The sequence below is a fragment of the Rhamphochromis longiceps genome, linkage group LG2 (assembly GCF_057381845.1).
Source record: "Rhamphochromis longiceps isolate RC_006_pf linkage group LG2, R_longiceps_female_GT1.1, whole genome shotgun sequence".
Taxonomy (NCBI): Eukaryota; Metazoa; Chordata; class Actinopteri; order Cichliformes; family Cichlidae; genus Rhamphochromis; species Rhamphochromis longiceps.
Genome location: NC_140558.1, coordinates 24,429,685 through 24,455,484, shown reverse-complemented (window position 1 = coordinate 24,455,484; position 25,800 = coordinate 24,429,685). Strand labels below are relative to the sequence as shown.

General features: G+C 40.8%; 2 protein-coding genes across 2 annotated transcripts in view; both read right to left on the bottom strand.

The window, feature by feature from the left end:
- Positions 1-1,319: 1,319 nt before the first annotated feature.
- On the bottom strand, positions 1,320-8,571 carry rab33a (RAB33A, member RAS oncogene family). Its single transcript, XM_085419454.1, has 4 exons — positions 8,120-8,571; positions 4,136-4,276; positions 1,773-1,853; positions 1,320-1,687 (listed from the first exon to the last, which is right to left on the bottom strand). Exons 1-4 carry the CDS (start codon positions 8,510-8,512, stop codon positions 1,463-1,465), a joined length of 840 nt encoding a protein of 279 aa, XP_085275580.1. The 5' UTR covers positions 8,513-8,571; the 3' UTR covers positions 1,320-1,462.
- A 5,465-nt stretch (positions 8,572-14,036) lies between these two features.
- Positions 14,037-25,800, bottom strand: part of LOC146677221 (matrix-remodeling-associated protein 5) — a 29,512-nt gene continuing 17,748 nt past the window's right edge. Inside the window, exons 7-17 of the mRNA XM_085419447.1 lie at positions 22,535-25,591; positions 22,173-22,411; positions 21,119-21,407; positions 20,760-20,957; positions 20,118-20,636; positions 19,798-19,969; positions 19,201-19,467; positions 18,947-19,073; positions 18,554-18,634; positions 16,124-17,270; positions 14,037-15,371 (exon numbers count right to left, since the gene is read on the bottom strand). Coding sequence (XP_085275573.1) covers positions 14,818-15,371; positions 16,124-17,270; positions 18,554-18,634; positions 18,947-19,073; positions 19,201-19,467; positions 19,798-19,969; positions 20,118-20,636; positions 20,760-20,957; positions 21,119-21,407; positions 22,173-22,411; positions 22,535-25,591 — 6,650 coding nt within the window. The 3' untranslated portion in view covers positions 14,037-14,817. The remainder of the gene's footprint in view (positions 15,372-16,123; positions 17,271-18,553; positions 18,635-18,946; positions 19,074-19,200; positions 19,468-19,797; positions 19,970-20,117; positions 20,637-20,759; positions 20,958-21,118; positions 21,408-22,172; positions 22,412-22,534; positions 25,592-25,800) is intronic.

The window sequence follows — 25,800 nt, the reverse complement described above, 5'->3', positions numbered from 1 at the left end:
ATGCTCGCTGATCTGATTTTTCTACATATGGCATCCAGATACATTAATAGAATCACACAAGAGTAGGCTACAGTGGTAAAATATGCTAAGTGTGCTACTATATCAAACTGACATACATCACAGTTGGGATGTTGGATGGTTTCTTGTGACACAGAGGCTTCATTGCTTAAACACTGATTTATGTACAGTGTGTTCCTTCACCCACAGCCTACATGGGAGCTTCCTCGGTGCAAAGCAAGCTGCCTCTCTGTGTGCAGGAAATATTAAATATGGCTTTCTACAGTGTCTCACGCTGCCAGTTTCACCAGTGACTCGAATAATCCAGGCTTAAGGGTTCAGCAGCACAAAGGCCTCTCCATCACCTACACAGGGTTCACAGTTTTCTCTCCTGCATTTTCAGAGACTGGAGGCAGTGAAGCTTCATCTAAGGCAGCTAGAAGGCCTCTAGCTTGAAAAATACCTATTAGAGCATTGATGCTGCATAACAGGAGAGAGCCGGGCAGCTATTTTAAAGACTTGATGTTTTTGAATTTACATCCAGTGGCAAAGCTGGCTTAGGCCACTGGGACAACATGGAGAAGATACATTTACATGAGGAGTGGATGAGAAACAAGAGTCTTGCCTCCCCTTTGTAGGAGAGTACCTTTCACCTGCATAAGGGTAAAAGGATCTCACAGCTTCTAAATCAATAGCTGACATGCTCTCTGGCAACCTATAAATGGCCCATTTGCAGGAAACCTTCTCGTCAGGTCTTCCTCTGTAGATCCTGCAATCTGTCATTTTCTCCATTCATTTAAATCTCACAATGATTTTAAGTCCTTCATTTGAGGGCTTTTGATATCAGGCAACATAAATGTAAGGAGGGGGGAGACGATAAAAGTCTAATATTTCTCAACAAAAGAAGAATCTGTTGAATGCTTTTTCAAATCCTTGAAACATCTTTGCTGTTTTTGCCTCGGGTCATTAAAACTAATTTAGAGCCAGCTGTTTAGCTTTTAAGGCGGTAGAATTGGTGCAATCACAACAAGGGTGAAATGTGACAAATATGAAGCTCTGACAGCAAAAAACCGCCAGTAAAATAAGCTGCTGCGGTTAATAATGACCTTGGAAAACACCGAGCTAGGGCTGGTTTCAGATTACTCAGATTGTGTATATATGTGCAAATAAGTGGAAGAATTTCTAAACTATACTGTAGTTGAAAAGGCAGCTTCATCTTATTTCTGAATTGTTAACAGATGCATCACTCCCAGGATGTTGGTGATTTTTCAGTCCTTTGCACAAGCTTTAAGCCCCTCTACCGTCCACCTCGTAGTGTCAGCTTTAACACCCCCATCCTTCTCCTAAACTACAAATTTAAACGACTCTTGTCTTTCGCCCTATCATCCCTTTTCCTCTTCCTTCTTCAAATGTAGAGAAACTCTTCTCTCCTCCCTTCCATTATTCCTCCCGCTCCTCCTTTTCCTCAACAAGGACAAGTACTCTTTGTCTCAGTCTCTTGTGTGAGTCGCACTCGCCCATCCTCTCTCTCCACGTCTCTGTAGAGCAGAGACTTCTGAGCCTTCAGACGGCAGGCCAAGGACATAAAGATCGAGTTGACGTTCTGACTTTCTCTCGGGTCCTTTGCCGACGTCTCGAATAGCAGCATGTTGTGGGCGTCGGCGAACTTCAGCGCCATGTTGGAGGGCACCTGGGAAAGCACAAGTGATCGGTTGTTAAGTGGATGATGAATAAACCCTGAAGTCACGCTGCGATCCTCGGCGGTGCACACAAACCTGTATTTGGTCCACAAGGTCGCACTTGTTCCCCACCAGGACTCGAGGTACTGATGCCGACACCCGATGACCATTGCACTCCTGGAAAGTGAAAAGCATATCGCTTTATAAACTTTGGCTGTGTGTCTGTAAAACCATGTAGAGTACAACATAGACATTTGGTCTCTTGGCTGTGAAAACAAAAGAAGGACTTTTTCACATTTAAAATACATCCATGTCATCGCACTGGTGCCAGGATGTGCGAGAAGTCCCCGTTCCCACCATTCAGTGTAAATAAATGACACTATAGAATAATATATAAATAATCACGTGTAATTAAAAAACCTTATATATTAAATTATATTGAATAAGATATTACATTATATATAATTTACAAATTATTTTACTGCTGCTAAAAATTACCCACAGTATATCTACTGATAATACTTAGAATATCAGGACTTCACAGTGAGCTGTACTGAAGGGATAACAACAAGCTGGAAAGCATCTGTTATGCAAAACCACTGATATAAATATCGTGTATAAAAAAAAAACCCACAATTTTTTTTCTAGCAAATGCTGACAGAACTACACTAAATTAAAAAGGGAGTGTTGGCTATAAATTATTTCCATTTTAGACATTCCAACAAATTGCTGTGGCAGGAAAACAGGTTACTGCACATTAACCATGACTCACTTTCACTGAGAGGAGACCCTGGAAGCTGTGCCAGTGAGACACAGAGCTAAACAGAGCTTGTATTAACACTTAGAAATGTCTTTGTCTTTACAACATCCCACAAAATTACTCTACTTGTGTGAATTTTACACTTGCAGTGCCGCCATGCCACTGCCACATTAGTCTTTAAAGGGCTGCAAATGCTAGTCAAAATGAGCTTAAACAGGAGCTTAGGTTCATTTTACTGTCCTTGTTCGGGGGTAGTAGGGGCCACATTGTCAGTAGTGCAAATAATGAACATTATTATAGCAGTGTCAGTTTGCTGTTACACATTGAAAGGATTTTGGCCAGTGTGTATAACAACAGCAGTTGTAACATTGTCACACATGTAAACATAGAGCTGTATTGTCACTGTTACTACTGTTTCAGATCTCCCCAGACTATAAGGCAAAAAGAAAGTGCAGCTTTATGGTTTCACACAGCAAAATCTCCAGTGTTAAATTAACACTGGAGAGTGTCTATATGAGTCCACACCTCTGAGTATTAAATACAACACTGTTGAGTGTTAAATTAACACTTTTGACAGTGTTATATGTTTAAAAGTAACTTAGTCAGGTTTGAAGATTAACAATGGCTAACACTGAGCAGTGCTGATTTTCTAACACTGGAATATTTCTAACATTTTGAGTTATTTTCCAGTGTTAGAAAATCAGCACTGCTCAGTGTTAGCCATTGTTAATCTTCAAAACTGACTAGGTTACTTTTAAACATATAACACTGTCAAAAGTGTTAATTTAACACTCAACAGTGTTGTATTTAACACTCAGAGGTGTGGACCCATATATACCCTCTCCAGTGTTAATTTAACACTGGAGATTTTGCTGTGTAGATTTTTACATTAAAATTACTAATAATAAAGAGAAAAGATACAAACATATATAAGCTGTAAGGTGCAATTTAAGGTGCAGTGTAATCAGTGGTAGTGCACATTGAGTAAGCACTGTTTATAATGGGTAATTAAGGGAAACCTGAAAAAAGAAGAGAAGGGAGAAACACCCTTCCACCATGTTGAGTGTTGACATTGTATATAGTTTGTCCACTAGAGGGCGCTCTGCAACTTATTGTCAAGAGGGAAAAATATTGGCCGACATATGGAATACTGGCTTTTGAAATCATCAAATATTGGTCTTAAAAATGCGATATTGGTTGGATGACCATCTCTAGTGACGTTATCACTGATTCTTGTGTTTACTTTCAGATGACTGTAGTTGCATTTCAGTTTTACAACTTATGTCTTGGTTCAAGTCTTGATTGTTATTAATAGTTGAGACTTAGACTCAGAGAAAGAGAACTGCTGTGTAGAAAATCTGACTGCACATGATTTGACTTTCCCATTTGTTTTTTTCCTTCTTCCCTTTTCAGATTTGGTGAATGGCTGGTAAAAGTACGCATTTTTGGATTCATCTGCCTCCTGTGTCGTCAAACTCCAGAGTCCAAACAGCACCAGACTCTGACAGCACCAAACCACATCTGGTGATGGAAACAGCACAGTGTCAAACGGTGACTAATAAACAGTCTTGGGGGTAGGAGGGAACACTGAACAATGCTCAGAGTCCTTATGGTACCAAAGGGGGATCATTACATAGCGGCTGTAAGTCAGCCTCCTCTGTTGTTCACTGACAAGTGATTTTTACAATGTAATGCCAACCTCTATCCAAGTCTGTAGGTTGCGGAAGGAAGCCATCTTGGTAACATCATATACAAAGACCACAGCATGAACATTGCGGTAGTAGTGCTCCACCATGGATTTACGAAAGCGCTCCTGGCCTGCTGTGTCCCATACCTGCACCTGTAGAGACAGACGACTTAGGTTTATATACAAATTACAGAGACAACCGATCATTACACATAGAGACAGCACTGACAGAAGTGGAAAATATAAATGGTATTCTCTTAGAATATCCAGCAGATCATGAAATATAAGACAATTTTAATATCAGAAGTAACAGCAACAGCTTTTTTGTTGCATACAATTACTTGAGATAAAATTGTACAAATGAAATAACAATGAATATGAATTAGGCTGCAATGAGTTGTCTAAGCTTGCAACTTTGCAAATCAGAACATTGCCACGTGAGCAGGAAACAGTGCAAATATATTCCTAGCTACAGGGTCTCAGGAGAGCATGGTTCTACAGTACAGTGCGTTTTTCTGCTTGATCATTAACAGCAGGTTCAGCCAATATCTACAGTATGTATCCTAAAATAATGTAATGTGGGTTAGAAGCAAGTGTCAATCTCTGGGCCTTGAAAAACAAAACTCGAAAAGCCCAGAATCTGCATTTCATCAAAACAAACACTTCCTGCTGGCTCCACAGGTGTGTCAAGACTAGATTTAAATGTCCAGCTTTACAGCAGACATAAGCATAATTACATAATTAAGTACAAAATATGGTTTTATTCTCTTTAGCGCAATTACTTTTCCATAATAAGTGTATATATGTTAAAATGCAAGACTTCACCCACTATTACCTAGACCTATAGACGTCTACAGAAAACAGCTTTCTGTAAACACTATCTTGAAGACTTTATGGGCTCAGTGACTTGTTTGAGTCATATTGAATAAAAAATGAAGTCTGTTTTGTAAATCCTGTTCATACTATCCTTCAAAGTGGAGTATTACCTGAGGTATGCAGGAATAAATGAGCACGCATTTTCGTAGTAAGACCCACCTTGGTTTTGTTTGAAAATGCTCAAGGCTTTAAAATGAGACTGCAAACAATGAGACAGCAAACAACAACATGAAGTCACAGTAGCTATGTCTAACTTTTGTACTACGTTTGTACTTAAAGACACTCCAATGAGTCAGCTCTTTATTTTTCCAGTTTGTTTATTTCTTTATTTCTTCTATTCATTTTAAACTTTTACCAAAATTAGCATCCTTTACCTTTCTAACCATGTGAGCTAGCTAGACTAGCTAGAATGCTATGTTAGTGCTAGCATTAGCAGAAAACTATTCTAGTTCCAGCTAGAACTAGAATATCATAAACAAAATGATTATGATAGATTTCAAAAATATAAAATATCTGCTGCCAATATACCAAATTTGAGGCTTCAAAAGAGAATTGATCAAATCATTAAGTGTTCTTTAACATATTATGTTTTCAAACAAAATTAGGGTATTCAAGCTAGTTAGCCAAGTTCATCAAATGTTTAGAATGTTGTTCACTACCCCCAGTCAACAGGGGAGCAAAAGAGAAGTATTTAGCCCCAGCACTGTACCATACCACTGCTTAATGAAGTAATTTTTAATAATTACTGATTTCAGATTTAGCCTTACTAAGGCCATTAGGATGAATCGGAGGTCAGAATTTATTTTCACTAATGCACAAAAACGGTTTTGTTTTTTTTCTGTCTGATCAGTAGCACTTTGTATATCAGCAGGGAGTTCTCCCAACACTTAGCACAGGCCTGCAGTGTAAAAAGGGCCAGAGAATTATCTGCTATTACCATTTGAAAGGACTAGCGCAGCTATTTATCATTAGAGGCAGAACACTGCATCAGAGCCAACCATAACATCAAAGCTCAGCGTTTCGAACGCGTGGCCCTCTTGATTTGATAAGTTGAGAAAATTGCATCCTATTTAAACTGATTACAAATGGACATTATGAAAGTGAATATAAGAGATACGGCATTATGTATGCACTCAGAGGGAACGTCAGTTTAAAAAGAAACGCTGAATATGTAAATAGCATTGTTTTCATCAATTTGAAATAAGCGTCAAAAGCTACGAAACATATTTTTTCAGGTTATCTCATGCCCTCGTGAGAATCAATGACATTATTTTGACACATCAGTCTGCTTTTCTTTTTATAGTCCTACGCAGGTTTATGCCGTTTGAAGTTGTAAATTTGTATTTTACTTATATTTACCAGCCAGAGGAATAGAAAGCATGGGAGCTGCACAGTTTAATCCCTCTGTACTTAATCCTCTGAATTTTAATGATATATTAGTCTCTTATATCAAAGGTACAAGTGAAATTTTGACTTGTATGACAACATTTTTTCCCCACTTCTACAGAATGGCCTAGTTTTTACTTCAGCAATGGAAGAGTTCACTTTTACATAAAAAGGCAGGATTTTACATTGACATCTTGGCTCTGGTGCTGAAGGCAAACTTGTGGGGGGCTCACTGAAGGGCAAATTCTCTTTACAGCATCTTCTTTAAGATAAATGTTGGCAGCTTCCTGTCTTTGAATTATCCAATCAGAAACTGCTGCCATCTTGACAAGGTCTCTGTTGAAATAGAGCTCGTCAATATCAGTGGGATTACCAGTTGAACAGAAAAATGAATGTAAAAACAAAACAATAGATGGGCCTGTTTTGATCACTCTTTAAGTATTTTAAAGACATATAGATCCATCTTTAGGGGGAGTCATAGCTGTCTCCTCTTACAGCTGCTTATGCAAATGGAGTTAATTACCAATGAGGATTAATCTTAATTTAATGTCCCATTTCCATGTACTCCACCAGCAGTAACCAGCTCAGAGAGCAGCAACAAGAAAGCAGATATTTTCACAGTCTCACAACAATGACTGTACAGTGTGGCAGGTGTGTCTGGGGAGCATTTGGATGATTCAGATACAATGACCTAATACTACGTAATGCGACTGTGCAACTGTGTTTGTGAGTCAGCACTGGGGGAACCTGGAGTATGCACACAGAATAATCCACTGAGAGAAAGCAGGGAGGGGAGCACACAAAGGTAAGCTTCACTGACATCACAGCGTCTGGTCTGAGTGACCAGCCAAGGTGTGAGTCAGGAATCACAGTTAAAGAAACGACGAACCAGATGAGTAAGCAAATTATTAACCTTTCATATTCATGCTAAAATCTTGAACCTGTTTTTACACTGTGGTCTGATGTTGGTTTTGTTACGTCTGCCAGTACGCATTGCTCCAGAAATGATCTTCAAAGTCATTACATTTTAATTTCACAATCAGGGCACATGACAGTGTGGCCTACATTTACGATGCTGCTGTCTTTACTTTGTGACTACAATAACAGCCCAGCTAAGGGGCTTGCCTCACACGTGCAAACACGGGAATGTGGTTATTTTTGTTGATTGAACAGCTTAATTGTTGCAATCACCTTGTAGACCTGCTTTATATTATACATGTAAATGAATGGCTTGCACGTGCTGAAGGTGGACAAGCGCATATTTATAGATTCTGCAGCACCACAGTCAGATTTTGATGTTTTGTTTTTCATTTAGAGTTTTAATATTCTCTTAAGAAATGTTGCATTCATAGTCAGATTTGTAAAAATATATTCATTTCTGTTTATGTTTCAAACTCGAAATCCACAAAAAGCCTACTGAGCCATACAATAGAATTCATTAGAGGCTACCTTTATCTTCCTGTGGCCTGTTACTGACTACAGAGCATGTGGCGGCAAAGAAAAAAGGGAGTTGTAGTTCTTTAGAATGTACTAAAAATATGTTTTTTTAAATGTTACATTTCTCCAGAGATATTCTAAAATGTTGCCCATCCTTTGAGAGTGTGAGGATAAAATGAAAGAAACGGCCCCATTTGTGTCCACTGGCAGCTGATCAGCTCAGCCGAGAGGAGGAGGAAGGGTGTAGGAGTGAGGGAACACCACTGATCAGCATCCAGCTCCTCTGCTGCCTGTTACCTTGATAGTCTCCCCTTCGATCTCCACCACCTTCTCCCTGAAATCCACGCCGATGGTGGCCTCGGTCTTATCGGGGAAGCTGCCCCCCGTGAAGCGGAAGGTGAGGCAGGTCTTCCCCACGTTGGAGTCCCCGATGACGATGATCTTAAAGATCCGCGTCTGGATGCTCAGCTCCAGGGAGGAGGTGCTCAGATCCACGGAGGACGTGATGCTCGGGGCGGCATCGTTGCTGCTGCTGCTGGCTCGGCTCCGGCTGGCTCTGTGTAAATCCATGGATGATGTTAGGATCGTCACATTGTCATCCGCTCGGTGTTTTCTACCGATTGCTCTTCCACAACCACCTCCTCCGCCGCCCGGAGCTCGGGTCTCCTCCTCCGGGCTATCGTTGGTCATTATACCGGAGGAGGCGATGCGGAAATCGGGGTGCGTGTGTCGAGAAGAGGATTGATAGACGGGAGAAGGGAGGGGAAAGGAGAAAAGAAGGAGGAGACGAGGGAGGCAACAATACCAACGATGCTCCTTTCAGCAGCTGACTGTGGCCTTAAAGGGAGAAGAATACAATAAAAAAAAAAAATCAATTGACTAATAATAATAATAATAATAATAATTTATGAATAATAAAAATAATTGACAATTCAATGAAATGCAGTTTAAAAAGTTGTAAATGAGCACTTGCCTCATGGTGCTTTATATTGCAATGTAAGACCCTACAGTAATACAGAGAAAACCCCAACAATCAGATGACCCCCTGTGAACAAGCGCTTTGGTGACAGTGGGAGGGAAAACTCCTTTAAAAGGAAGAAACCTCAGAACCAGGCTTGGGGAGCGGCAGCCCTGAGAGGTAATGACTAATGCACCATATTATAGAAACATAGGATATTTAAATTTAAATTTACTGAACTGCATCATTATAACCACAAAACATTGTAACATTGCTGCCACAAAGGCCATTAAATATAATCAGCTGATAGCCTAAATTCAGCCAGCTCATGTTACCAGACCCAAAGAGCAATCTCACCTCCAGACTTCTAATTTTATCTCTTCTTTCTGAAATCTGTCGAGTACCTAAAAAATACCCAAACTGTTATAAAGACATGTGAAAAAAGACTCATGCCAAGCAGGGCACCTACACATCACTAGAAACACTATTTAGTCATAGTCAAACCTAATTATTGTGATATTATTTATTTATAACGTAATCATATTGTAATACTAGGATTGGAAGTTAATATAAATTACACCAGGGCCACAGGGCTTTGTCATGGTCAACAGTTCATCTCTTTACGTTCACCTTGTGTTTACAGTTCATGAGCAGAACTCTCTATTAGCTTGTTTTTCATCCACTGTCATTAGTCATAATTACTTCCTTCTAGATTCAAGATAGTATAAAGATTACAGTTTAAAATGTGATGCACTTAAAGTACTGAAGTAAACAGAAGGTTTTTCTATAATTCAAGCATTTCCTTTCAGGGTGTAACAGAGAAAGAAAGTGAAAGATTTTCTCACACTGTCTGTCGTCACATGAGCTGATCGGCTTGTCACACTGTCACATTCCATAAACCAAGAAGTTCATAATGCAAAGGATTGCAGTGTTCCCAGATTCCTCGCTCGATTTAAGTGAACAAAAAGAAAGAGCAATACAGAGAACAACCGTTTTAAGATAACATAAAGTTTTCTGTCTGCGAGTGAAACAGCTTAATGCTAATGAAGGCTGTCACAACATGAGATTGTCATGAGGCGATTCTCTAAGGCACTCCAATTCATGTTAACACAGCCACAGATGGTGACAGTCAGTACACTCCATGAGGAGTTAGCCACAGAAGGTAACTGCTGACAGGACTGGCTGTTCACAGAGTGCTAAATTGAAGAATATGAACTGAAAGTTGGCAGGAAGGGAAAATCAGGGTTGGAAAAGATGCAAAAGAAACAAAGATGACCGCAGCACAGGATTGTCGAGTCAAGGTGTTTCAAGAACTTTGGAGAGCTTCACAGGGAGTGGACAGAGGCTGGTGTCAGTGCATCAAGAGCCACCGTGCACAGATTTCTTCAGCAAATTCCTAAAACAAAGCCCTCTTGAAACAGCGACATCAGTAACATCTTACAGGGAATAAGCTGAACTGTTGTTCAGTGGTCCAGGGTCCTCTTTTCACATGAAAAGTAACTTTGCATTTCATTTAGAAATTTAGAAGGTGTTTGAAACCTGTCGTCACGTGTCTGCAGTCTCTGATAATTTGAGGTGCCACACCAGCCGCTGTCATCCACTGTGTTTTATCGAGTCCAAAGTCAATGCAACGATCATCCTGGAGATTTTACAGCATTTCATGGACCAAAGTTGTAGACCAACCAGTCATGCCACAGTCCACAGCACAAGTTTTCCTCAGCTCCCAGTCTCCTGGATTATTATTATTATTATTTTAAAGTTTAGTTATTTTTGTTGCAGTTGAGATAAAAAAAAAGTCTGATGCATAACAGCTGATGCTTTGAAACGAAGAAACAGAAGGAAGAGACAGAGTCTGTTTCACTCACCGTCTGAAACGATGCTGTACAAGAAGCTGCAGCACGTTTGAGCTGCTGTGTTTCCATCTTGACTCAACGCAGCAGAAGTGACAGCTGAGAAACACGCAGCCTTGTTCACGTGTATGCACACTCACTGTTTGCTGATATCAGACTGAAATGCAGACAGAATCACCAAACACTTGTTTTTCTTGCACAGACAAACAGGCGTGCCACTCTCTGTTTGAACAAATCCGTTAAGACACAGACGCAGTCTCTTCCTCACAGACGTGCACATTTTCTCTCTCTCAAAGAGACAAACATAATCCTTTTCTTACACGCACACGCACACACGCAAAAAAAAAAAAGTCACTCCCAGTGTCAAACAATCCCAACGTTTCTGTCTGACAAAGCTCCCCTTCATCCTCAGAAAAAGGCCTGTTTGTCTGAAAGCGATGCTCAGTGGGACATTCACATTCTAGTGAGCCCAGTGAAATATAGCACACATTTGGATACACGTATACAAACAAAATAATACCCCAGTGTTACAAAAATAACATGTAGTTATCCATAGATGACTTTTTATGATTACTCAGTCTAAGTTGTTTTCCTCTCTCACTAAAACTTCAGGAGGAAAAAAAAGAAGGAAAATAACAGTTAATACATGTGAAATTCTGTCCTCTGCAGCTTTGAAATTTCAGCCTCAGTTTCCACATCTATGGCATCAAATTAAGTTCAAACTTGAAGCTTTGTTACACATACCATTATTGTCCTATATGTGTCTTTAGGTGGCACAACCAGCCTTTAGCCGGACTCCAGTCCTCCATGTCCTCAAGTTTTGTCGTGTCACTCATGAGCAGCGCAGTTAGTGAGGGTGAGTGTGAATGCAGTGCTTACTCTGAGCTGTGACAGTTACATGTGATTTTATAATTCTCTGTCAGATCAATGACACCATAACACTAATCCCATTTTAACCCTACGCTGCATCCTTTGACTTAACCTGATGCACCTCGAGAAATGTAACTACACGTCTGGTCGACGGTTACCACGATGACTTGAATGTTGTGGAAGGTTGCAGTGTAGAAATTAAAGGAGTTTCTGGTTACAATGTCAGTTAGGACATAGATTTCTTTCCACAGAAGTCTAAATCAAGCTTTATTTTCAGAAGCGGAGGCCACTGGTTTGTTCGTCCACAGGTAAAGAGATCATTGGAGAGTGTGGGATTATAATATTATTCTATGCCATGTTAGACCCCTAATTAAAGATTGTAAATTATTATGTAGTTTTAGTTTGCATTATTCTCCTGAATTAGAAGAAGGTGATAACTATTACATTTGTTAAACTGATTTGCATTACATTAGACTGCTGATTTATTGTGAATGAATGATATTGTTTTATGATGCATTATACTGCTGAGTTATAAGAAATACTGTTCGTAGAAAGTCATCGCCTTATTTGTCTGACTAGAAGAGAGCAGAACATACCGGAGAGGTTTTCTGCCCCATCTCAGCAGGAGCAGATAAACAGGGAGCCAAGGTCGTAGCCTAGGCGCCGTGTGAGAGAAAGAATGTGAATGTTTAGGCTTTTATGATTAGGTGGGGGCCACTAGAGGCTATAAGAGTTTGATCAATGCTCCACCATTTTGAGATCTCATGCTGTCTGCGTACGGTGTCCATCTCCCACGCGTTTACATTAAAATCATCGTTTGACTCAACCCGGCCGGACCAGTGTTGTTATTTTGGTTTTCCTCTTGTATCCATCCCCAATATTTGAATCCATAACAAAAGTGACCCAGCAGGTCAGTAAGTGAGGGGAGTGTTCCAGAACGGGCCTTCAGACAAACTGGTGAAGACACTGGTAAACAGGAGACACAGACGTTAACAGAGAGAGTGATAACTTTCATAGGACTAACATAAAGGAACCTGAGGAGGCAGACAACCTGGAGGAGACTGGGTGCTTGAGCTTGCCTTTAAGTAAAAGCTGATGAGGTGGAGGTTGTTATCATGGCATCCTCTCCTGGTCTGAATACACTATTATGCCAAATACATTTGCTTTGCCACAAGGAGCTCTATAAACTCTGTGTAGGCTCCTCTTCTGTGACAGTTTATTCTAATTTCTTTTACTGTAAATTTTATTCGTGTGCTGTTCAACAATGCCAGAGCTGACAGACAAAAGAAAAGAGAAGACATTATAAAAAAGAGGGGAAAAGGGAGAAAAAATAAGAATAAAAGTTAAAGCAAACATTCATCATGACCGGTCATCAAGCGCTGCATCTTTAACAAGGTGAAAGTGAGTGTGTGTTTGTCATGAAACATAGTTGGTGAGAAGCCACACCAGCCCCATTGTCAAGAGTAAGAGGTCATATGGATGCATGTGTTGCACCCTGCTTTTAAGATTAGGCTTTCCTTTTTGATAAAGCACACAGAGCTGGATCAGGTGGTCCTGAATCCTCCCTTAGTTACACTGCAGCAGGTGCAGGCTGCTGTGTGCTTGCTGTGATGCACTGATTGTTTCTTCTTCAGTCACCTTTTTTCACTCATTATATGTTTATACACCTCCCTGCATTTAATCAATGGTTATTATTAGTCTCTGGCTCTTTTTGTGCTGGTTTCCTCCTCTCACCCCCAAACTGGTCATGGCAGATGACCGTCCCTCCCTGAGCCTGGTTCTGCTGGAGTTTCCTTTCTTCCCACCATCGCCCACACTTGCTGATTGTTCTGATTGTTCCGATTGTTGGGGTTTTCTCTGTGTTCTTTGTATTATTGTTGTATCTTTACTTTATAATATAAAGCACCTTTCAGCAGCTGTTGTTGTGATTTGGTGCTTCATAAATAAAATTGAATTGAATTGAATTTAAATTGAATGTGCTGTATGAAGTGCAAGGGATGAACATGACTGATGGTCAGAATGAGGCGGGGAAGGTCTGGGCTCAAACCCAAGGATGACATAAACATCTACTCTGCTCATCCTGGACTCAGAGAGTTTCACAGACTCCAAAAATAACAACCAACCAGTGCTGGACTATGGCATGTGTGGAGGTTGCCCACTAACTGCAAGTAGTAATGGTGGTCAGATGGTCATAAAGAGGATCAGCGTGCAACACCTGCAACCTCTGTGTGACCACTTTTGACTGCAAGGTAATTGCACAGGTTTTCTGGTGGGATGAAACCTGTCTCCAAACAACTAAGTCCCACTTGAACTGACTATAATCAATCTCACACAGATTGGCGACTCCCACAACGCATGTCTTTGATAGAGGAGTAAATTGCTTGCAAACTGGCAATATTGTTATATAGAAGAAGGGCTCTGTCATTCTGCATTTAAATCACCATCTGCAGCAAGTTCAACGCACAATGCAAACCCACAAAAAACAAACAGAGAAGAAAAGAACAATAAAAACAACAAAAAACAATAAAAACCTGGATATTTTATTACTAACTTATAAATTATGTACTTACATATTTTGTTAATAGTTCACAACCAGCTATGAACTACTCCTTCCCACCATTATGAACATGAATAAATGATATTGATACATACACTAAATTATTTGCTCAAACACACTGTAGTAATAAGAGGTAATTGAATCCTCATAGAAAAGAGACATTGAAAGCTTATCATGTATGGTACTTAGCAAACAAGCAGTTTAAGATCGCTCCACAGCTACGACTTACAGATGTCTGCAGTAAGCTCTACTCTTCTGTACCATGAACTGTTGAATCTTTATAAAAACACTTTAATCTGCCAAAAACAAAAAACTGCAATACTGTATGCAGATGGTGGGTACAGAAAGTAAAGCATGAAGGTGTGTCAGCTGACAGAACTTGCTGTTAAGTGGCAACAATTTTTTTAGGGAAGTAAAATTTAATAAACTATAATGTTATAAGGGTAACGTGAGATCACATCTATGGGAGTAATGCCGAGAAGATGTGCTTGCAACAGGACAAAAGACCTGTAGGGTCAGTAGGTATACTGAACAAAACGTCTGCAAAAAACAAACAAACAATCAGAAAACGTGATTTACGCTTCACAAATAATAAATGTTCATTTTCAAACTGCAGTGCGTGAAATCTCAAGCGAAGCCATTAGTCAACCAGCTTTAAATCTGCCTCGTCACTGACGATATATTCAAATCCTAATGGAAAAAAATCCTATCCAGACCACTGCTGTGAGATATTCTGAGTACAAATGATTGTTAAAGTAATTCAAACAACTTGTAAGTACGTCGATTTGAAATCTGTTCCGAGGGCATTTTTTGCGTTGCATTTGTAAATACCAGAGTTCATGAGCACAGGGTTCTGTATGACCAGACTGCCCTCCTCTGTCATATGAATTCCTCCCTGTACTGTGTACCGGCTGTGGGGAGCCAGTGTGGTGCGCCCAGGTAATGTCCATGAAATGTCTGGCTTGGGAATACCAGTTGCGACACACTTTAACATGACGGGCGATCCCCTGTACGCTCTGGTGATGGAAGTCATTGTACTTGTGATTTGTGGAGGGAACACCATCACAGTGACTGGGTAGGATAGTGCTGACGACCCGAAAGAGTTGGAAGCTTTACAAATGTATGTTCCTTTGTCAAAGGTAGCCATCTGCCTGAGCTGGAGCGTACCATTGGGAAAGAAAGATATTCGGCCAATAGTTTGAGGTTTGTCCAAAACAACACCATTGGGCAGGATCCATGTGATTGATGCCTGCGGCCAGCCATCCACAGTGCAAGGCAAGTTCAGATTGAGGCCATAAGTGATCTTCATCCCACCTGGAAAAAGTCAAATTGTAACAGTAAGATAATCTCTTGCTAAAATGATAGACACAATAAATACAATGATACGGTAGAACTGAGATAACACAAACATGCGTTGACTCTTTGGCAGAACCTCTGAACACAAAAATTATACTTGGGTGCAGACCAAAACAACTGAAACCTTTAAGACCTGCGGTCCCCAACCTTTTTTGCGCCACGGACCGGTTTAATGTCAGACAATATTTTCATGGACCGGACTTTAAGATGCCGTGGATAAATAAAACAAAATAAATGATACGACCAAGACAAAAACTGTGGGATTTTGTAAATATAATAACTCTGCCCCTTAATACTCTCTGGTTGCTATGGTAACACGTAAATATTTCTTTCAAAATAAGACACAACTACAACACGGGAAAAGACCCAGGGAAACCGAGTTAACGATAAAAACCCTGAAAACCATAAATTGCACACCCGAGACTCTCGTGGCCCGGTACCAAACGACTCACGGCGCGGTACCGGTCCATGGCCCGGGGGTTGGGGACCGCTGGGGTCCCAGGTTCACCCAAGGGTTAAGAGGAAGTGCTCTTGGTCAAACAGACACATTTTGCAGTCGCTATTAAAAAGTGGGAAAATAATTAAAACTGGTCTTGGTCCAAAGACAGCGGGCATTACACAAATATATTTCTTTCTTTTTCACATATGAATGACACATAACAAAAGACATTTCTGTTACATTAATTTTGGATAAAAAAACACAAACATACCTGTAGATCCTCTGATCACTGGCTTCCTCCCAGCTTCCAGGGCATAACGTTTCTCTGCTTGTCCTGCAACATTTTTTGCTAGGCACCGATACACTCCTTTATCAGCTGGAACTGGTCGAGAGATCCGCAGAGTTCCATTGCCTAAATAATGGGTGAACCGCTGGAGTCTAGCACCAGGCATCAACAATGTGCCATTGGGTAGTATCCATGAAAACTCTGGGTTTGGCTTGCCACGGGCAGAGCACTCAAGAATCAGTTCCCCTCCATCTGGCTTTATTGGTAAGATCTCAATATTGGGAACAGAAAAAGTGGGTTTCTCTGCTAATGATGCTACATCAAATTCAACCAAAAGTGAGGCTTCACCCATGTTGTTTTTTGCTAGACACATATACCTCCCTTCATCTGTTTTCCTTATCCCCCTCAGCTCCAAGGTACCATTTTGATGGACTTGAAAGCGACCTCCGAGGTAGGGTGCTGGGAGTGAGAGGCCATAAGGAGTAACCCACCAGACTCTTGGTTCGGGTTTTCCTTCCACTCTACAATGCAGATGTGCTGTTTGGTACGATACACCCAAAACCTTGGTGGTACTCCTCCCTTTCACACCATTGATAAAGGGTTCCTGGGGCTCAGCTTCAACTTTTATGTTCTTTACATCATCACCAGCTGAATTTCGTGCCAAACATGTGTATATTCCTTCACTAGACAGTGTCACTTTCTTTACGAGTAACATTCCACCATCCATAATCTGAAATTTGTCGGATGATGCTGGTATGACATCCTTTTGTGGTGAGATCCATGTGATTCTAGGTGTAGGTTCACCAGTTGCCTCACAACTCAGTTTGGCTGATTCTCCCAGTTTTATCGTCACTAGTGATTGTGACTTGAATCTAATTTTCGGAGCATTTGGTCCCACTTTGACGCTCACTTTTCTTTCATCTTTTCCCAGTTTGTTCTTGGCATAACAAGTGTAGTCACCCTCATCTTTTTTGCCCATCTGCTGGAGAAGTAAAGTTCCATTGCCAAACATAACATGTCGGCGGTTACGAAGGCCGCTATCATCTGACTGAAGGGCGTTGTTGATTATTGTTCCATCTGGAAGACTCCAGAAAACTTCTGGATCGGGTAGGCCAGTTGCCACACAGTCCACCTAGAATGAAGGTAGGGGAGAGGCAAGTATACCGATGAATCCAAACAGCTGATCTATACAACTGGGTATGAAGAATTATGTATTATGGAAGAATCATGGTTAAAAGAAACATGAAGTCTGCTGTTTGAGTCATCAACCCATCCTGACCCTGCTCAATAACAGCTTGATAATCTTTCCATTGGTTTTATAAGTAGAACTAAATCATATAAAGGAAAAACTAGCACATAGTAAAGTGAACTGTTAGGTCACATTGTGCCTCAAAAAACCAAAAATACCTCATGACATCGATTGATTGGTTGCTCTGCTATACAAAGATGTTTTAAGACCAACATGAAAGTTGGTCTTAATATACTTATTAGTATAGATTCTGCTATGAGAGAAATAATACATATAAATAATTATTCATAATTATGAATATAATCATGAATAATTATTAATAATTAAATATAAAATAGGGCTGCCCACACAGGAAGCAACTAGCAATGATAGGGTGAGCCCATAGAAAGTCAATGATGTTCACAAAGTTCACTAGCAACTTGAAGTTGTCAGTCCTGAGTTAAACATTTCTCAACCTTAAGGTGAGGATACTGGTGATTGGCATATTACAATGTGGAAAATATTTCAGGTATTATCTAGGTGTTTGCTAGTGACTAACAATTAGCTACAAAGCAATTTGCAATGCATCCTGTGTGAATGTCTCCTTAGACTTTTCCACCATAGAATTAATGTAACATTAGCTGATATTCATCTATATGTTGCTAACAATGATTTAGATGTAGATTTGCGGCGACTCTTCACACTTATGGGAGAAGAGGACTCAAAGCATAACAGAGCACCAGATGCCTTAACTTTAGGAATCAAGTGTTCAGGGTTCTTTCCAGGGCAAACGTCCTGAAATTACTGTTTTGTTTTGGGGGGGGGGTTGTTTGTCTTTTTGCCTGTCCCGTTTGGCTCTTTTGCCATCAGAATTATTGTCTAAAGGCGAAGAAAGATACCCAATGGATTTACTTTTTGTTTGTTTTTGTTTTTTGCCCTTTATCCCCGTCCCTCTTCCCCACTGTTTTTCTTTCCCTCTTTCTTTCTCCCCTTTCTTTCCCCCAGTCAAATCTGTCCCGTATTTAGCAAGTGAAAATGAAATAAAATAAACAATAAAAAAAGTGAATCAAATAGACCATTACGGCAAGGCTGGGATGGTCCATTTGGTAAAGTAAATTACTCTTTTTCTTGAGACAATGGACTCAATGACTTGGCATATACTAGAGTTATCACACACAGATACATACCTGGAAGTTTTCCCCAAAAGTGACCCTGGTCTGTGCCATCCTCACATGTTCGATTTTCGGAGGGGTCATTAACACCTCAACCTAATAAAACAAATGCATAAAGTATGTTATTGTAAATAACAGCAAACCTTGGTTCATATTTCTTATCAGTCAGCTACATATTGGTGAAAGTTATGAAAATCCACTTTTAGTATTTATCACTGACACAACAGCTGCTTTAGCTTTACTCAGCCCACATTAAAAAAACAAAACAGTGAGGACAGACCTCACCTTTAATGGAAGGCACAGTGTTTTCGAACATTAATAGTTATCAACAAGGAAGCGATACTAATGAGCTTCCAAGGAGTTGGCAACAAAATGAACTGGCCCCATATTGCTCTGACTTGTTATTACCTGGAAAAGCTCCATGTCCTCTCCATTGGGTCGCTGGAAGACACACAGATAACTTCCACCATCCAGCTCAGTTAACTGAAGAATCCTTAGGGTCCCATTACGGAAAACTTTAATTGGTCTCTCTGGACTGGAGGCAGATGGGGGAGAGAAAAGGCACTGAGATTAAAGCAGTCTGGTTTAAAGGCAACCCAAACATTTTGAGTAATCTCTTTGTTAGTGTTGTACTGGTTCACAAAATGGGACATTTCAGTTACCTGTATCGATGATCCAGGATCGTTTTGGATGGTAGTTGCCAGATGGTCCCTCTCGTGGAGTCAGTAGACTCCGGACAATGGAGGTAAACAGCAGAACCATACATAGCTGAGACGGTGTGTTGACGGGATGGGGTAGCATGCCGGTGTGTTGGAGGAATGGGAAGAGGAGGAGGAGGTTGGCGAGAGAAGGTAGATGAATCTGCTCTCACATCCAGCTGGATCGTTCTTTTGGCAATTCCCACAGTGTTACTGGCCAAACACTCATACCTGTGAGAGACTGATCACAGCTTAGTGACATCTTTTAAACAACTCAGCTGTCACAGAAGAACATAAGAACAACCGTATTGGAATTTACTCATAAATCTGTGCTGCTTGGAACGCACGATTTTTAAAACCTGCTAATGGTTGATCAATAATGTTATTTTAAACAATCCTGTATGGAACATAAATAAGAAAACTGCATGCCAATCCCTATGTCACGGGAATTTAAAACAATTTATATGACTTATGAAAATAGGTAGAGCCAAGATAGCTGCATTCATACATACAATTATTTAATTATTTTGAAACTGTCTAAAAGAAATGGCCATCTCTTACCTCCCACCATCAGATGGCAGAACATTCTTGATGAACAGTGTCCCATTTGGGAAGACAAACAGCCTGCGTCCCAGAAACTGTGAGGGTTTGACTTGGACACCTGCTGAGAGCGTCCACTTGAGAGCAGGTGGTGGTTCACCCTTCACAGAGCAGTGAAGATAGACACTTCTGCCTGGTTGGATAGAGATTTATTGGTTTAGAAGGGTTGTGATTCTATGAACGTTTCAGCCATGTCTTTAAAAACACTTTCAATGTAGATGACAATATTTTTTTGTTGTGTGAATTCAAATTACTGGAAAATCTCTGCTTCTGTATCATACCTGGAGCAATGATCACATTATCCAGTGCTTCTTCGCTTATGCTTGGAGGCAGAGCTGCTACGTGCAGATGATAAGTAATTGTATCTGCACCTGCTGCATTGCTTGCGATACATTTATAGTTCCCTTTGCTGGAGAAATTAGCAGAATGAATGTGAAGGGTCCCATTCTGAAGCAGAGACATTGGAGAGAGGATAGTGGAAAGAGTCCCGGCATCACGAACAAATGTTTTGTCTGGGAGAATCCAGGAAATCTGGGCTGGTGGTTTGCCAGAGGCCAGGCAGTCCAGAAACACATTTTTTCCTAAGTAGACTGATATCTCTGTGGACTTGGGTGGTTGAATCTTGGGTGCTTCCGTTTGGACAGCTAAGGTGATGACCATCCGATCTGATCCAAACCTGTTCTGGGCTGTGCAAAGGTACTGTCCTCGATCCTGAAGCTGGATGTTTTTAATAACAAAAGTTCCATTTTTGAAGACTTCAAAGCGGGTACCGTGCTTGGTGTTAGCTGGGATAGTGGCACCTGAGGAGAGACCAAACCATAAAGACTTCAAAGAATTTCTGCTAGTAGAAAAAAAATAAATGGCAGACCTATTTAATACCAGACCAGAGCTGAAAGTCGAGCATATGGTAAATTGTGCCTTACCTGTTGAGACTTTCGTCCAAGCAACATTGGGTTCAGGATTCCCGGTTGCTTTGCACGGCAGGAGGACATCACTCTCTGCCAGCACTGACACGCTTGCTGTGGTAACTGTGGTAATGCGAGGTTTAGCCCCACCACCACCTTCAAACATCCATCGGAAAGGAGGTGCAGTTGTAGGACGGCGGGAGCTAATTCGTCCTGCTATTAAATTAATCAAAGCATCAGTATTATCAGAATTAATTTCTAAACAACATATAATATAATATAATATAATATAATATAATATAATATAATATAATATAATATAATATAATATAATATAATATAATATAATATAATATAGCTCTTTCAAATGACCATACCTCCAACAGGCCACCAACCTTCATGCAAAGCCCCAGCAGTGGTGTGATGGTAGGGAAGAGGAGTCGGCATGAAACCAGAAAATGATGATGATGATGAAGGCTTAGCGGAGTTTGCAGGCTGAAGGTTGCTTGTGTAAGAAGCAGTAGGCACTGCTGGTTTGGGGGTGTAAGGTCTATGTTGGGATGGAAGGTTGGGTTTAGGCAGTAAGGGGGGTGGAGTATTGTAGTAACTAGGGAGGGGTTTGGGTGTAACCATTCTCCCCAGCTGAGCAATGCGATCAAGCTGTGCCTGGAAAAAACCAAGCATGATCCTTTGTTTTAATGTCAACATTTTTCAAATAAACATAATTTCTATTACAAGAAAGAAGCCAAACTGAGCTCAGATACTGAAAAAGTTTTTCATGAAACTTTATCATCCCACATGTGTGCTATTGGACTCAATACACATTCAACTTCTAAATGAAATTTCCATTTAGCTTTGTTTTCAGTTTAAAAAAGTCAAATCTCGGATTTCAGTAGTTAATGCTTTATTTAAGAGCTAGTGCTAACTGTCTGTGTCTGTGGTGAATTTATTCACACAGATTTTATTTCCAACGGCCTGTTTGCTGCAGAAGACATTAGATTAAGCAATAGGAAGCATGAACCATACTCCCAGCCTACAAGCCTACGAGCCATATGATCATTACCCTGGGCTTAAAGAAGCAAAAAGCTCTTCAGCTTTGGAGTTTGGATGATCAAAGAAAAACCTCCTTAGACTGGTCAACAAAGGTAATCTCTGTAGGGAACGAACATTTTTCTTGATGGTAGATTATTTTATCTTGTGTAATACAACATAATGATGTGAAAAAAGACAATAGACCTGCAATACCTCACAACTTTGCAACAGATAGAGCATGGTACCATTTTTTGGTCTTCTAAGACAGTTATGCTATTTTTGTGAGGTTGTCCAATATGAGCATGTCTCTGCCAGACATTTTCTTATGAGTATTTACGTACAAAATTAGACAAAACAAACCATGTGAACTCTATACCAGCCCCAAGCCCCCCATTATACCTGTCTGTATCTGTTCCTCAGCCTGGTTAGAAACAGTTGGTCTTTTGTTTGGGTCATGCCATCCACATGATGATTCTGACGATGATGCTGGGATAGGTGGGTGTTTGAGTAAGTCAGTCTGATATTCCCTGCTCCTGAAACAGTGGGTGTGGGTTTGACTGTTTCAGCTGTAATTTCTGGTCTGTTGGTGACAAATGCGCCATGAGCCCATGGGTGCGGGAGAGCTGCAGGGTGTGACCCTAGGATGAGAACCATGAATTGCAATAAGGCTTAACATTACAGAAAATAACAGAAAACTAATATTGTTGTGTGTTCAACCCACACTTTTTAGAAAGGAAATTATAGCATGCTACTTTATTTACCTTGATTTTGATGAGGTAAAGATCTTTGTCCTGGCCAGGAAGGGTACAGGGGATAATGATGATGACGATGATGGTGTAAAGACCAGCTAGAGGTTGGAGGGACTCTGGGAGGCTGGAAATGCCTGCCTGGATTCACATTCGTGTGCCTTCCTGTGTTTCTGTCTTGGTTTCCATATGTAACCCTCTGGGTGGTAGTTTGTCCTCTTCCCTGGTTGGTTTGATGAAGCCAGGGGTGAAGGGGCTCCATTATGGGGAAATTGCTCATTTGAGGCTTTACAGTTGGTTTGTGTATCCATTTGTCTTCTCTTTGTGTGCCCTCATCTCTGGTTCCACCTTTTGCTGAATGTGATGTAAAGATGTTGGAGGATGAAGACTTTGCGTACATTAGTGTTTTCTTCTCTGGTGAAGGTCGAGTGTAAAATCTCGGTTGTGTTGTTGACCTCAAGATATCTCGTGTATTGTAGCTCTCTGTAACCAACTTTTCTGTGTCTTTCTTTCTCCCTTCTGTTTCTATTTGATATTTCTCTTGCTCCTCCAATGCTTTTAGAAGCAGGTTTTTATTGTTGATGCCATTTCCTTGAGTTTGTTTTGTCATCTCTACTTTATTTATCTCGGGTTTCTTTAAGTGTACAACATCCTTCGTCTTTTCTTCAACAGGCTGTAAAGCTGAATTATTTATTTTAGGAGTGACGATTGTCTTTGGATTAGGTAAATGGTTTCTACCTGGCAAATGACCTACGTGGGGATTAGTCTCCTTAACTGATGGAAAGGGGGTAATGCTAATTGCAAGCTGCTGAGCTGTAATAAGGATTTCACTATTTAAATCTTCCTTAGCATCCAAACTGTCACCAGTTTTGTAATTATATTCATCATAGTACTCATCTTCCTCTGTCTGATACTCAGCAGATAAGGTTTCATAGCTTTCCACTGTGGTTGGAACAGTTGTTGCAGTTGTAGTAGTTGTAGTAGTGGTAGTTGTAATGGGTGTTGTTGTCATTGGAGTGGTGGTTGTTGTTGGGGGAAGAGTTGTTTGGGGTTTGTTTGATGAATGGTAGAGGGGGTTAAGATGTGGGTGGATTCTTCTCACTGGGGGTTTTCTACGTCTGTAAGGGCGCCTTCTTCTGTTTGAACCAGCAGAAACAAAGTCAACGTTTCTTCCTCCCTCTCCTAAGTGCTTATTTTCTGACTGTTCGACTGGGTGACGAACTCCAGAAGGAACTGTAGTCCTGGGAGAAGCAGTCTGAAGAATCGGACTTTCTAATGTTTCAGAGTGTTTTTTCACATCCTCCTTCTGGCCTGTGTTTGAATGTACCTCAGGATTAAGTTTCGCATTGATAGGAAAATCTGTCTGAGGTGTAGTGGTGTGATGTAAGTTGTAAGCAGCAGTATTAACCATAGTGGCAACTGCAGTTGTAGGCTTGGCTGTACTTGGCTGGATGATTACCGTGCTTGGCTCCTCAAGTGTCTGCTCAGTGGGCAGAGCAGCACCTGGTTTCGCATTAGCTTTTGCCAGTATCTCTGCCCAACGATTTGGATCCAACTCCTTAATGGATTTATTAGGTTTTCTCTTTGAATCTTTCATTCGTATCCTTTTCGAAAAACCGTTAGGATTCCTTTGCCTCGATCCTACCTTCTCAGGGAGTTGTGTAGAAAAAGGACGCACAATTTCTTGAAAATCTCCCCCTGAGCCTTCTCGTTCTTCCAAAGCAACTGTCAAGATAGGATGCTCTTTCTCAGTTTGTACTTTAGTCTTTTCAGAAGCCTTTTCTCCCCTGACTTCCACTATGTGAGTCAGCATGTCAGCTCCATACAGATTGGAGGCCAAGCAGCTATATTCCCCTGCATCTTCTAGCGTCAGTCTTCTTACAACCAACGTCCCATTCTCCATCACTTCTGCTCTTCTTGTCTGTTGTGTGGGGAGAAGAACTTGATTTCTGGGTAGATACCATATAGTGTGACTGGGATGAGCCGAGGTCACCTCACAAGGAAGAGAGAAAGTGTTCCCTCTCTCAACTGTAATTTTCTCACCATTGAAAGCTGTTGGACTCAGTGAGCGCTCTTTGATGGTTAGTCTCAAGGGCATCAAGTCCACACCGGCTTTAGTTCTGACAATACAGTGGTAGACACCGGAGTCAGACAGTGTGGCATTCAAAATCACAAGCTGCCCATTTTCAGAAATGTGTATTTTATCAGTTACATCCTCCACAACGGACAAATCTGGAAGCATCCACTCCATTTTCACCTGTGGATCAGATGCAATGACACTGCACTCTAAGTTAACCTTTGATCCTTCAAGAGCAGTCTGAACGCGTCCTGCTGTCCCTCTGCGAATTAGTGCCCAGGAAGACGCAAAGTCACTGTCATCTTCAGCCCTGTGGATGTTGATGTCCTTTGTAATTAAAGTAGTGAAATCCATCACCAGTTTCTTGGTCGTTGTCTGCTTTCTATTAAGCCTCAAAGTGACTCTGGGTTGAAGCAGCCATGAGGGTTCTGCTACCAAATACCCTTTTAGTTCTGTGAAATATGGAGAGTTCTCATTCACAGCTTGTGTGTACTGATAGGTTACTCCACTTGCATTTCCCCTCTGATGACCTCTCTCCAAAATTGCAGGGCTTTCGTAGTAATACGCAACCAGTTGCCACAGATTTTGCAATTTCTCTCGATCAATCTCGCATTCAATAGCAGTCACCAGTGATACATTGACAGATAAGTCCCTAGGTGAACGTGGATTTGCCGCCCACGTCATAGGTGAACTGTCTCCAGGATGGCGAACATCACATGCCACATGAGCACTGTTTCCATGGCTATCTGAGAGAACAATGGTCAAATGACCTAAAGGTTTTTCAAAGTCCCGAGTGTATGGAGTGTCAGGCTCTGCTTCTGATTCAGCCCACACTGGATTGTCCCACTTTTTGAGAGGGGAACGAAGAGCCGGTCGTTCACATGTAAGCTTGTCTGGAGTTAACCCGAGAAAAAGGGTCCCATTCAGGTGCTGAGGTGAGGAACACTGTGGGCATATGTCTTTGGATCCACGTTCCTTCTTACACTTTATTACTCCTGGAAGGATGTGAGGGGAAAAAGTTTGGAGGGAAAAGTAAGGCATTGAGGTAAAATAAGGGAAAATATAAGAGATGATAGGAAAACAAGGTGAAATAGTGAAATTACAATGAATTAGAGAAAGTGCATGTACCATAAAAAATATTTAATGATAATATGTTTCCAGGCTTTCAAAGTGCTCATGTGATGAAATAGGGCTAGGGTTATGC

What these genes read in the sequence shown, in the direction of transcription:
- rab33a (XM_085419454.1), bottom strand. Translation starts at nt 8,512, where the DNA reads ATGACCAACGATAGCCCGGAGGAGGAGACCCGAGCTCCGGGCGGCGGA. An exon ending in ACCTACAGACTTGGATAGAG is followed by an intron (nt 1,854 to 4,135) that starts GTTGGCATTACA and finishes TTCACTTTCCAG; the next exon opens with GAGTGCAATGGTCATCGGGT. An exon ending in ACCTTGTGGACCAAATACAG is followed by an intron (nt 1,688 to 1,772) that starts GTTTGTGTGCAC and finishes GTGCTTTCCCAG; the next exon opens with GTGCCCTCCAACATGGCGCT.